Source organism: Strix uralensis, chromosome 12, assembly GCF_047716275.1.
Source record: "Strix uralensis isolate ZFMK-TIS-50842 chromosome 12, bStrUra1, whole genome shotgun sequence".
Taxonomy (NCBI): Eukaryota; Metazoa; Chordata; class Aves; order Strigiformes; family Strigidae; genus Strix; species Strix uralensis.
The window spans coordinates 25,353,510-25,367,083 of record NC_133983.1 but is presented as its reverse complement, the minus strand read 5'-3'; the positions used below and the strand labels follow the sequence as shown (position 1 = coordinate 25,367,083).

Here is a 13,574-nt window from a genome sequence, read left to right as displayed (position 1 = left end):
ACCCAGCCTTACTCATGCATATGTATGTTTGTGTTATGTAATCCAGTGAATAAGTGTATCCACACTCTGTAACGTTTTGGTAAAATGTGCTGTTGGTGTGCAAGGTTTGTGGAGAAATCCCCTTGCACCCCGGCCGGAGTAAAACATACCTGCTTTATAACTCCATTTCGAGTTGTAGAGTCTTTTTCCGCGAATCAAAGACCACTGCAGATCCACTGCAAGCAGCACAAAACGACAGTACAGCGAGGGCTGTGCTGGTCATTATCAGCATCCCGTGTCGCTGCAGCTTCCAAGGTGCTGCTTGGAAGGAAAGTTCAGTCAGGCGCCAGCTCCCCGACACGGAGGACAGAGGGAGGCCGGCCTCTGGAGGGAGGTCCCCAGAGCGCTTCCCACACCCACCCCCCCACCCCACCCCCCCGCCCATACCCCAACACCCCCCCACCCTGAAAAGAAACTCACTGATCAGCTTTTCTCACTCTTCTCACTCAATCGGCGCTCCGGGGCTGCCACGTGTGCAGTACCGGCCGGCGCTGGAGCTGGGCTCAGAGTCGGGAACTCTGGACAAATGGGAGCTGGGCACACAAAGCGGCAGCAAAGCTCCCTTCTCTCGCCCCGCTCCTCTCTTCAGCCCGCTGCGCCTCAAGATGCCTTGTCTTCCCCAGGAGCTGCTGCTTGGAAGGAGAGTACGGTCAGGTGCCAGCTCCCCCACCCGGAGGACAGAGGCAATCCGGTCCCCCACCCATACCCCAACACCCCCCTCCCTCCCTCCCCGCCCCCCCCCAAAAAAACCTCACAGATCAGCTTTTCTCACCCAATCGGCACTCCGGGGTTGCCACGCATGCAGTCCCGACCGGCGCTGGAGCTGGGCTCGGAGTTGGGAACTCTGGACAAATGGGAGCTGGGCACACAAAGTGGCAGCCAAAGAAACTGCGCCCCTGCTTACAGGGGTCTCCAGCCGCTGCCGGCACTGCAGCGTGCCCGGGCCTGCAGGTCACCGGCCAGCCCCGGACTTACAGGGCAGCCTCTGCTGGCTGCCCAACGCAGGCAGCCCGCCCAGCCCTGATTACAGGGCGGCCAAGCGGCTCCTGGGGACATAAGGCTCCACGGCTTGTGGCACTCGCCCCGACTACAGGGCGGGCACACTGGCAGGTCGCCAGCAGGACAGGCGGCCACCCAGGCAGAGACCCAGGCCCTGAACACAGGCGGATCGCACGTCGGCCACGTGGCTTCGCAATGTCCTTCGAAAGGAGGGGCAAGCCGGGACTCGCCCTCCGCTCGCGGGCTCAGAGGGGACCGACCCCCTGTTGCTGCACAGAGCCCTTCTTTCCCTCCCGGGAAGTTTAAGCTAAGTACACTGCAGCGATTTCAACAGGGGCCTAAACGAGAAGCTCATTCGCTCGCTCACTCACACCCACAGACACACACACAGACACAGGCAGGCACACACACAGACACACAGACACACACACACACACACACACAGGGACAAACAAAACTTCCCGGAAGAGAGAGCGAGCTCTGTGCAGCCAGTGTCTGGGGAGCCATCCCTTCCCACGAGCAGGAGAGCAGAGCCCCAGACCTGCCCCCCAGGACGCACGCAGGCCACAGCGACTCAACGTGCCGCGGGGCTTCACGGGTGGCCAAGGGACAAATGCCGTGACACGCCCCGACTCCAGGGGGTCACGCTGGCCAGGCCGCCAGCAGCCAGAAAGCCGCCGGGGCCGGGGAAACGGCCCTCCCCTGCTTACAAGGTGGGCGTGGGGTCCGGAGAGCCCCATTTCCCCCTTGGCGCGGAGACAGCGCCGCTCACTCTCCTGACAGGGCCGCCCTTCTCTCCGGGCAGCCAAACCGTGGGGCAAGGTGGCAAAAGACCAGAGACCCGAGCCCTGCTTACAGGGAGGTCACCCAGCGCAGCGCCGGCCAGCGTACCAAAGGTGCCAGCAACGGTCTTGTGCGACTGCAGCCCCGGTAATGGGGAAGCACCTTTGTCCAGAGCTCCCTTCTCTCGCCCCACTCCTCTCTTCAGCCCGCCGCTCCTCACAATGCCTCTTCTTTCTTCTTCAGGAGCTGCTGCTTGGAAGGGGGGGTACGGTCAGATGCCAGCTTCCCCACAGGGAGGACAGAGGGAAGGCGGCCCTCCCCGCCCATACCCCAACACCACCACCCCCCCCACCCCCCCCCGAGAAAACCTCACAGATCAGCTTGTCTCACCCAGTTGGTGCTTCAATGATCCCTGCAGGGACGACTGCGACGGCCACTCATCTGCTCCGGGCTCCTGGCTGCATCCAGCGGGGCCTTGGACCCTCCTCAGCCCCTGCGGCGACGGTGCTCGCCCCCCCAAGCGGGTCCAGTCCACCCCCCGCCCGCCCCGCGGCGACGGTGCTCCCCCCGCTCCCGCCTCAGACGGCGATGTCGCTGCTCCCCCGTCCCAGACTGCAGCCTCCCCCGCGTCGGACAGCAACGGCGCTCTTCCCCCCCACCCCTCCCCCCCCCGGCGGCGACGGCGCTCCCCCCCTCCCGGGCGGCGACTTCCCCCCCACCCCAGGCGGCGACGGTGCTCCCCCCCACAGACGGCTCCACACCACCCCCCGCCCGCCCCGCGGCGACAACGCTCTCCCCCCCACCACGGCGACTGCGACCCCCCCGCGTCGGACGGCGACGGCGCTCTTCCCCCAACCCCTCCCCTCCTCCGGCGGCGACGGCGCTCCCCCCCCCCCCCGGCGGCGGCTTCCCCCCACCCCAGGCGGCGACGGTGCTCCCCCCCATAGACGGCTCCACACCACCCCCCGCCCGCCCCGCGGCGACGACACTCTCCCCCCCCCGGCGACGGCGCTCCCCCCCGCCCCAGACAGGTCCCACTACCCTTCCCCTCAGGTGGCCGCTCCGCCCCTCACAGCGGCGCTTTGCCCGGAGCGCCCTTCTCTTTCCTGCACTTGTTGCTCAGACTTCCTCCGCTCCTCCTGCCGCTCTCTCTTGTCTTGCGGGTCTTTCTGCTCCACCACCAGCTGTTGCAAGGGCAAGAAGACGCCGTCGGGTCTGAGAGGGTCGCCGGCCCCCGGACAGAGCTCGCCACAGCACCACCCGAATCTCAGCGTCTCCCCCCCCCCGCCCCGCCCCGCCAAAAACTCACAGATCGGCTTTACTCACCCAGTTGCTGCTCCAGTGCTTCCCGCAGAGACGACTGCGACCGCCACTGCTCTGCTCGGACTCCTGGCCGCGTCTGGCGGGGCTGGACCCGCCCCCTTCCCCTCAGGCGGCCGCTCCGCCCCTCACAGCGGCGCGCGACTTTCCCGCCCTTCCCCTTCCCACAGGCGGGTCCCGCCCCCTTCCCCTCAGGCGGCCGCTCCGCCACCACAGCGACTTTTCCGCCCTCGCCATCTATTACCTGGGCTACAGTACTTCATTTCTTGTGGCCTTTCTGAGATATAAGCATTATACGTCAGGCATCTTTTTAGAGCCAAAGGCACCTTCACACACACCAATAGCGAGCAAAACTCCTGGAGATGGGAAATTTAGAGCAATGCAGGTTAAGAAGATAAGAGAGAACATTATTACATAGCCACGACTGTTGCGAGTGCAGTGGAAATCATATGTCAAACAGTGAGCCAAAGTCAGACAAGTAGTGTAATGACAGCTCGCAAAAGCCCTGCAAAAGACACCGAGGACGAGGTGATTGGTTTATCTCCCCAGATCGGTGTGTAGCTCGGGGGGATGTGGGTGGAATCACACCTAGCACCAAGCAGCCCAACAAGGAGGAGCGGGGAGGGGTAAGAATTGCACCACCACAATCCACCCTGTGACTAAAGTCAATTTATCTTGTCCATAGAGTGGCAGTGGCAACTGAGGCGCAGACTCGCCATGAATATAATATTAAGAATATATAAAGCCATTGCTTATAGGTTATGTGGTCTTGACAGACAAGAGACACCGCATCCCAGTGTCAGCACCTTCTGTAAAAACTGCCGCTTTTGGGGGCGGGGGGGGGGGGGGGGCGGGGGCCTAGAGCCCGGTGCCGGGCTTGACCTGGTGCCGGGCTTGGCCGCAGGCAGTTGCCCCGCGGCAGGGGGGGGGGCTCGGGGAGGCCCGGGGCGCTTGCAGGTGGGGGGGCGTGAATGCTGAGTACAGAGATCCACACAGTCGGTTTTCCAGATAGAACACTGTGCCGGCGTTAATGCCGTTTTTAAAAGTGCCAGCCAATCCCATGGGACCAATTGACATCCATGAGCGATTGCCTCCAGTATACCTGTTGTAAATGAGTTTAAGTCTGTCCTCATTAACGGTCTTCTGTAGTTCTTTAATAACAGAAAAATGCAGTCCTTCACAACGTGGCTGACGTCCTGGCTCATAAATTACAGGAGCAACAATCTTTCTTGCCATGTCCATATCCCCTTGCGCCAAGGCTTCTTGCCTCACTTTTACCCACGATCATCCCCAGCTAAGGGAGGACAGAGCCCAGGTTGTCTTTTAGGATTTACAGTGTCAGGGTCTAAAAGATTATCACAGTCTAGAGACCCAGCATATAAATCTTGCTCCCGGGGTTCAAAATATGCGTCCTTGCCCTCTGGGTTCTCATTCTCTGTGTTAACAGTCTGGCCGCGTTCATTATTTTGTCTTTTTATTATCTCAAAATCTGGATCTCAAAAAAAACCCACCTGCTTTATTATCTGCAACCTCATTCCCTCGGGTTGCACAGTCCCACAGTCTTACTCCTGCTTTATCCCATATCGGAACAGTGAATATAGTAACCGCGGCTGCTACCCACTTTAAAATTCTCTTCAAGGCATGCAGATTAATATGCACCTTATATTTAGCTAACAGTCTTTCCATCAGTGCAAGCACTGACTTTTCTTCCGAGGGTATTGACCTACCCATCGCTTCCCCACAGCTCACCTTGCTCACACTGCAACGGTGACTGATGCCGGCTCCTGCTTCCTTTCAGCAGCTACCTAAGTTCTGTGGGGTTTGCCACTGCAGTGATCCAAGCTAATCACACCTATCGCCGCCTCACACGGGGCACCATTTGAGGCAACTTGAGGCACGGACTCTCCATGAAGTCCAGAAGGAAAAAAGAGACTTTATTGTTACAACGGTACATACTTATGCTCTGGGATGCTGTCAGTAAAGCTCTTACTTCATAGTTACCAAATCAGCAATTAGACAGCTACCAACCTTTTCTCCTATCAGCATCAGACCACTCTAACATGCCCTGTGCAGACCAATCACCCTCTCGTTCACGCGCTGTTTTCGCAGCAGTAACTTCTCACAATTCAGTACTTTTCCACATTTCAGTGTTGCAGCTGTCTGTTGTTTTTCCCTGCCACCTTGGCACTACTCAGCAGTTTCTTATCTTTCTTCTAAGGCCTGTTTTTCATCAAAGCCTAGCTATTTCTCAGAGGCTGTGCAAGGCTGACAGGCCAATGCCTCCCACAAGCAACAGTGTGGTTGCCTCTTGCCTCTATGCCTATAAACAGAGAATGCCATAATCCAATTATAACTGAAGGCAAGTTTGTGTTTTATTAGCTGCTATTAAAAAAAAATTATTTTAGGGAAGCATACACACAGGGATGCTTTTGTAACTGAGTGATCTGTTTAACCATCCTCCAAACCTTAATATACAATACTATTAGAAGTAGTAAACATATTAAAGTTGGAATTAGGAAAATCAGACCGAGTGAAACGTGGAATTAAACAGTCCTGTTGGTGGTGGTGACCACCCAGATAAGCTTTCCCACCATCGATGTTCTTCAAGGAAAGAAAAGAGAACTGTCTCGGGGTGGAGGGGGGGGAAGGCTGAACAGGTTACCCCTTAGGATGCAGGATAAATCCATCTGGTACTGAGTTTCTTTTACTCCATTGTTGTCACTAGCATCCCATGCTAGAGGTAGGGGGGGTGCATCTAAAATTGGTGAAGGTTTAAATGGCTGCTGTAACGCTCGTGGGTCAAGTATTAATAGGCATTTGTAAGTTAGATATGTTTTTAATTCGAGTATCAGAGTTTTAATCGCTTCTTCATGTTCTGAATGTCAACTCCACCGTTTTCCTTTTTGTAAATGCGAATACAGTGGACAGGCAATGGAGAATCCAGGTACTTGTTTTCTCCAATATCCTAAAGTACCCATTACAAAGCTGCTGTAATTTTTTTTCTAGATTGGGGCATTTCTGATTGTTTCTACCCCCCTCTGGGAGTCTGGTAAAGGTATGCTGGCTACCCTCCCATGTAAATGCAAATTTTTGTTTTGCCTTCTTCCCCTAAGGGAAAAACCATGTCTTTGACATGTAGCACTGCCAGCCAAGGACGTGCAGGGACTTGCAGCCTAGTCGTTAAGGCTGCATTGTTGGGGACTGCCGCTGACAATGGGGCTCTATTTAAGCACTTAAATGCCCATAATGGCCTGTTCAACGCCACCTCCCCCTCTGGTTTACTGACTGGCCAAACAGGAAAATTGTAGGGGGGGGGGTGGGGGGGTGGAGGCGCGAGTTGTGGAAGTAATCTGTCTTTTTCTAAATCTGCAATAGAAAGCTGCTTAGCAACTTATTTACTTACTTCTAGCAAGTTATAGTACTACTTATAGTAGTTTTTAATTTTGCTAAGAATCCTGCTTGCCCAGACTGTTCTGTGGAATTTTACCAAGGACTGCTGTGTTCATCAAAACAAAGCAGTTTACTGTGAAAATCTACCAAGAACTGCAGTGTTCAGCAAAATATCATGTTTTTGTCCTCGAGGAACAGGTGTGCTCTAACTAGTTGGGCCTCGGTAACGAGTAAAAATAGACATATACGGATGGTAGAAGTTTCATTGCTTCCCTTAAATAAGATAGCATGAGTAAACCAGCTGAAAAACATTTTTGTTTTTCAAGAAATTGGCTAAGAGAATCTGCGCATGCTCCGGGGAAAAAACAAGGTGAGAAAGACTACGAGCCTTCCTCCCAAAGACCCCGAAGACGCCCCCCAGGAGGCAATGCGCAGGTGCAAAGAACATAAACTGCTGACACCAGCCTCTAGAACTAACCCAGCCTTACTCATGCATATGTATGTTTGTGTTATGTAATCCAGTGAATAAGTGTATCCACACTCTGTAACGTTTTGGTAAAATGTGCTGTTGGTGTGCAAGGTTTGTGGAGAAATCCCCTTGCACCCCGGCCGGAGTAAAACATACCTGCTTTATAACTCCATTTCGAGTTGTAGAGTCTTTTTCCGCGAATCAAAGACCACTGCAGATCCACTGCAAGCAGCAGCGAAAACGACAGTACAGCGAGGGCTGTGCTGGTCATTATCAGCATCCCGTGGTGCTGACGGCTGCAGTCTCTGTTGTGGCATAACTTCGTCAGCCAGAGCTTTCTGGGGGGAGGCAGAGTAAAGTCCACGACCCCCACGGCTCCCACAATGCCGACACAGCAGCTGAGGTACTGGCACCCACGGGCACACCGCCCCCCAGCCCGGGGCAGTCCCTCGCCAGCTCTAACCCCCCCCCCGCTTTCCTGCCTCCCTCCACCCTGCAAGGGCATTTCAGATGCCCTCTCGGACTGTCCCTTCAAACCACCCAACCCACTGAGCACGACCACTGAGCCCTAAAAGCCCTGACCACTGCAAAATTACCTTCTCCTCTTCTTCAGGAGCGCTGCGGCCAGAGTAAAGCAGCAGGCGCTCGGGATGGCCTTGAAGCCTGGGGCAACTTTCTCACGCCTGTGGTAGCTCATGGCCCTGGATGTGACAGTTGTGACTCCAGAACTGCAGAACGGTTTGAGGTGGGAAGGGAACTCTTGCAGGTCATCTGGTCCAACCACGCCCTGGAACTAAAAAGTAGCCACAGCGAACAAAAGAGGGGACGATTTAAAAAGACACAGAGGGCATTAAGGAAAGAGAAAAACTCACTAAAAAGACACTGAAGGGAAAAAGAACATTTTAAAAGCAACAGGCATTGGTGAAATAAAGGAAAAAATGATCACACAGGGATACCGAACTAGAACAGAGGCACAGAAAAGAAAATTTAAAAAGCGGCAGCACTAAGGAAACATGAAATAGCGACAGCAAACTAAAAGACGTAGAATGAAAATTTAAAAAGCGACGACACTAAGCGCAGAGATGGAAGATGAAAAAAAGGAGGGAGAGGCAGGACAAAAGCACAGAGAGAAATGAGAAAAGGGAGCAGTAGGACAAGAGAGAGAAAGTGAGAAAGGAAGGGGGAGCAGGACAGAAGAATAAAGAAGAGGAGAGGTCTAGGAAAGGGGCGGGGGCGGCAGAAATAACAGCAGCATGGAAAAAAGAGGTCCAGGTGACGGGCAGGAAAGGACCGGGACGCACAAGACGTGTGACAGGGCCCTGAAGGCCCAGGACTCACCGCAGCTCTCGTTCTCGGCACTGCCGGGAGAATTTGACGGGTCAGATGCTTCCTTCTCCTTCCTTCCTCCTGCCCCTCTTCTTCTTCTGAAACTCCAGTCGCCTGGCTGTCCTCACCCTAAAAGAATACGCGGGTGTCTCTCACCTCTTACAAGACCAGGCTTCCGACACACACAGCCTCGCTTGCTCGCGCACTACGCGGCCGTACTGCGCTTGGGGTGACGCACGCAGACCCTGGGTGCACGCTGGCGGTCTGACTGTGAAGAGGGCTCCTTCCTCACGCAGAGAGGCAGGCTCTCTCTTCCTGCACTGGGAGGCGGGTGCTGCACAGATGGTCTTGATTTTCTCTTTCTTCCCCTTTCTCTGGTCTCTCCAGCTTCAGCCGCGGCAGCTCCTGTCCGCTGCCCACAGCCGGGAAGGGCTCCGCCTGTCCCTTTTTGCCCCTGTGCCGTGAGAAGCGCAAGGCCAGGCAGAGACACCCCACACAAGCCCGAGGTGGGCGCAGTCAATGGCACCCCAGGGCAGGAACAGACAAGCGCAGCCTCAGCACGGCCTCTGGAAGAGGGAAAGAAGCAGCACTGACCATTATTGCTGTAGATCGCACGTGACCGGAGCCCCACCTTCCACCTCCCACCGCGCAGCAAGGCATCACAGACCCCATGGACACCTACCAAGGTGCATGTCCCGTGCAGAGAGCCCACGGGGCACCACAGAGATGTGGGGAAGGCACCGCATACAAGACAGAACACAGACACCACAAATGACACGAGGACACTGACACAGGCCAGAACATGCACGTCCTGTGGGACAGACCCTGCTCTCTTCCCCCACACTTAAGGAAGCCTAAATAGCCCTCTCCACAGCCCTGATGATAGAGCCTCTGCTGGCCCCACCCTACCCACGGCTTTTGCCCCTTGACTTACCTTTCAGAGAGCACACTCCAGAATCCATCCTCATCAGGAGCACATCATCTCACTGGGATGCTCCCGCATTCACCAGGTTCCTCTCCATCACCTGCAAGACAGAGCGCTGCCAGTCACCGCAGACATGGAGTTTGGCCTGGTGCACGCCGGCCTCCCAAGCTTCGGGGTCCCATGCCACCCTGACCCCCACCCCCTCCTTTCCCCCGCAGCCCCCAGGGCCCTCCCACAACCCTCCGCCTCTCACCTGCCTGCAAAACCAGCCAAACTGCATTCTGCTTTTGGCCCCCAAACCAGCTGCCTTAGTGCCTCTTTATGAGCCCAAAAACCTGCCTGCTGAGCCTCTTCTCAAGTCCCCAAAAACGCACTTGACCTCTGTTTCTGAGCCCAAAGCCACACAACTCTGTCTGTTTCAGAGCCCCTCAATCAGCCACACGCGTCTGTTCTCAAGTCCCAGGAAGGCAAAACGTTGCTTCCATTTCTGGCCCACAGCACAGCTCACCCCGTCTGCTCTCTGACCCCCTCCGCAGTCCCCACGGGCGATGCCGAGGGGTTGGGGGGGGGAATGCAGCCACCCCACAGCCCTGCACCCCCAGAGCCCCACGGGCGGGTTTGGGAAGCGCTTGGGGATTGCGGCACTTCCGGGGGCCGCCACCGCGCATGCGCACTGCCGGGGCACGGTTCTGGGAGAGCCGCGGGCAACCCGCGGGAAACCGCACGAACCCGCCACAAAACCGCCCCTCGCGCTGCGCCGTGGGGCCGCGCCGGTAGCGAGGACTGTGCCGTGCCGCGCGCGGGAGCGACGCAGCTGCCGGGCAATCGAGTGCGCAAAAACTACAGCTCCCGGCGTGCCCCGGGGAGCCAACATGGCCGACCGGAAGCCCCGCTCACGTGACTACAGCGCCCGCCCGTCGCCCACGCACCCGGAAGCCCGGCCAAGCGCGGCCCCGGGAAGCGCCGCCGCCGCCCGGCCCTGACCCGGAGCGGCTTCTGCCGCCGGTCCCGCCGCACCGCGCGGCCCCCCCGTCGCGGCTGTACCCGGCAGCCGCCTGGCGACCGACCGCGCGGCCCCGCTCCCCTTCTCTCTGCTGCTCCCTCGGCTCGCACCGGCTCCTCCTCCAGCACCGTCCCGGACAGGGAGGGGCCGCTGCCCGCAGCCTCACTGCCCGCCCCTGGGGCTCCTCCAGCCCGGCCCACGCTCCCCCCCCCCCCGCGGTAACTCTAGCGAGCAGCACCGGGATTAAGGCCAGGCAGCGTGTCCTCAGTGCAGCCTCTGGAAGAGGGCAAGAGGCAGCAGCACTGACCGTTATTGCCGTAGATCGCCCCCAGCACTTGTTCACGGGCGGCACCGGCGCTGCCGTTCCGCGCTTTGCGCTCCGAGCACCCGCCGACAGCGCGCACGGAGTGGGGGCGGCACTTCCCGAGCATGACCCCGGGCTACAGTTCCCGGCTTTAACCACAGGGTGGCAGCACAGAACACGGCAAACAGCCGCGCCGTTCCGCCAGCCCGGCCCCGCGCTGCAGTACCGACATTTGCCCGCCGGGCGGCGCCATCGCCCCATCCCGCCCCTCGGAGCAGTTCCCGGCAGCAGAAATGACGCCCGCAGCAGCCCCCTTCTACCATCCCAACGCGGCAACTGCTCCCCGGGCGGACAGGGCTCGCGTTCCCCGGCCCCGGCAGCGCCGGCAGCGCGGCAGCAGACACTGCAGAGAGAGTTTTCACCCCGGCGGCAGCACAGCAGGTGCTGAAGGCAGCAGGGCACAGACGGAAAGCTGCTTTGTGCCAGGGCGGCGGCCGCGCTCAGCAGCAAACAGCACGGCCGAGCAGAGCCGGTGCCAGCGGCGGAGCTGCACAGCACCGATGACACCCTGGGGACCCGCGGGCTCTGCGGGGCTGTTTGCACCTTTCCTCACCTCTGGGCTACCGGTGCTCTGCTCTCCTCCCCCGGCATCCACACGAGGCTCCCTGGGCAGGGCCTGTCCCTTCGAGAAGAGACGCCGCACAAAGTTCCTCCCCAGCCTGCCCTCCAGCGCGCAGCGAGCCGTGCGGCAGGGAAAGCAGAGAGGCCCGTTGGGCTGGGAGATGTCCTCAGCAGGGACCGCAGAGCCCGGGAGGGTCCGTCTTTGCTCCGGGCAGCCGCGGAGCCCTGTGCTCCTTGCCGCTCCCACCAGCGAGCACTTTGCTGCCTGCAACACGCAATACTTGGTCGGCTGGAGGGGCTCTTCTGCCACTGGGTCAGGCGAGCAGCTCAGTGCCTTCGGCTGCCTGATTCACCTCCTTAAAACACGCACTTCAACCCTCGCTTTCTTTAATTGAGACCCCTCTAGCTATCTCCTGGCCTGCCAGCCATTTTCAGCTAGCAACACAGCCAACATACAGTGCTGGTGGAAATCGAGCAGTCATCTTGCTTTGATGGCAAAAGGCTTTTGTAACTCGGATGTCTGACCTGTCAGCAGGACTGCAAGGCAAGAAATATGCCTTTACTCGAACAAGCAAGACACCGGCCAAATAGCTGTGCACAGCCATACGCGGCTGCCTGGGACCGACACCTTTTTCTGCTAAAACCAGAGCACAGCTCCCTCGGGAAGAGCCATCGGCAGCGCAGAACGTCCCTCCGCTTGCCCTGCGCCTGGTGCCCGGAGAACAGCCTCTTCCTCTGACTGGAGGGGGCAGCGGCCTGTTGCGTACCAGCCCCTCGCCCCCGAGAAAGCGGCTGCCTGTAGCAGCGGCAGAACCGCTGCTGCCCAAAGGGGAGAGGAAGGACTTGGGCTAAAGCCTTCCAGGCTGCCTGTGTCCCACGCGCAGTCGATGGCCTCGGCAGCCCAGACACAGGGCAAAGCCGACAGAAGGAACCTAAGAAGGAACCCCAGGGTGTGTAGCAGCTTCTGCAACAACCGTACTTTCCCAGCCCACCTGGGCAGAGGAAGGGGCAGGAGAAGGGCCGGCGGGTCCCTTCAGAGGCAGAACGGCTGCAGATTGTGCCGGGGCCGTTTAGCTCTTTCTCTTTGGCAGAGTTATGTCCCAGAGGTCGGCAGACGGGTCTGCGGGCACAGTGTGAGCACTGCTGCTTACAGAGCAACAGGCACTAGAAAGCAGCAGTGAAGAACGAGGACGGCCCATCGGGATGGTGGCAATAACAAGGAGAGACTAAAGCATCAGCCGGGCAGGGCTGGCAACTCACCTCATGTCATGGTTTGAGCCCAGCTGGACACTGAGCACCACACAACCGCTCACTCACACCCCCCACCAGTGGGACGGGGAAAGAACGGGAAGGGGAAAGTGAGAAAACTCACGGGTTGAGATACAAATAGTTTAATAAAAGAAAAAACCACCACACACCCACCTTTTGTGGGGGGAAAAAACCTCACGCGGCGGGGAGGGGGGGGAACCTGGGGCAGACACGGCAGCGGGGTCTGCGTGTGGGTAGAAACGCGCGTGGGGGGACGCGGGTGGGGATGACCCGCACCAGGGAGTCCACCTGGGATAACCCGCAGCAGATCACTCACCTGGGACAACCCCAACAGATGATCCACTCTGGAGAACTGACCCTCAGTGGATAATCCACACCAGAGAACCCCCAGCAATGCCCCTCAAACAGCCACCATCTCACCCCAGATTTTCCCCAAATTGGGTCTGGGGTTTTTATTTGCTTTTCTGCAATACAAAAATTGGGGTTTTTGCTTTTCCAAAATACTCCATTTTGTTTTTTTTCAGCACTTCTCCACAACATCAAAATTGGTGATTTTTGGTTTTGTGCATGAAAATGGTGGGTTTTCTGCTCTCCAGCTGCACCAAGCCAGGCAGGTTTGGCTTTCCCAGGAGCCCCAAATCGAAGTTTTTTTCCCCAAAAAACCCTGTATTTTTTTCCTCCCATTGCAGACCCAGAATCAGGGTGCTTGGGGTATTTTTGTGCCGTGGCAGCGACACAGGGCTGGCCCCACGGTCAGGGGGTTAGCGGCTGCCAGGCAAACCTGGCCCGGGGGGACCTGTCGAGCATCAGAAGATGCTGACAACACACCTGAAAAACAAAAACCCCAAATCCTATTCCAGCATCTTGAAAAACTATCACAGAAGAAAGTTCTGTCAGAAGAAGGGACGGAATAGCAGTGGAGCTCAGGGAGGACTCTGCGTGAACAGGTCAGCTCCACATACAACACACCCTGGCAAGGCCGGAGCGATTTCAACTCCTCAAATCACCAGCAAGGCCGATCGATACGATCCCGAGCACATCGTGCCCATAAAAACAAATGCTCTTGCTGGTGTCGGAATGTCTCATCCCGTCCTTACAGCAGGGCTGCAGGGAGGGAACCCTGTGA

At 57.7% G+C, this 13,574-nt stretch overlaps 1 protein-coding gene across 1 annotated transcript; it reads right to left on the bottom strand.

Moving 5' to 3' along the window:
* Positions 1 to 535: 535 nt before the first annotated feature.
* Positions 536 to 10,811, bottom strand: LOC141948659 (uncharacterized). The gene is made up of 7 exons (XM_074881392.1): positions 10,753 to 10,811; positions 8,565 to 8,892; positions 8,339 to 8,455; positions 7,597 to 7,793; positions 7,157 to 7,338; positions 812 to 2,070; positions 536 to 668 (listed from the first exon to the last, which is right to left on the bottom strand). The coding sequence occupies exons 1-6, from the start codon at positions 10,809 to 10,811 to the stop codon at positions 1,745 to 1,747; spliced, it is 1,209 nt and encodes a 402-aa protein (XP_074737493.1). The 3' UTR covers positions 536 to 668; positions 812 to 1,744.
* Between the last annotated feature and the right edge of the window lie 2,763 nt (positions 10,812 to 13,574).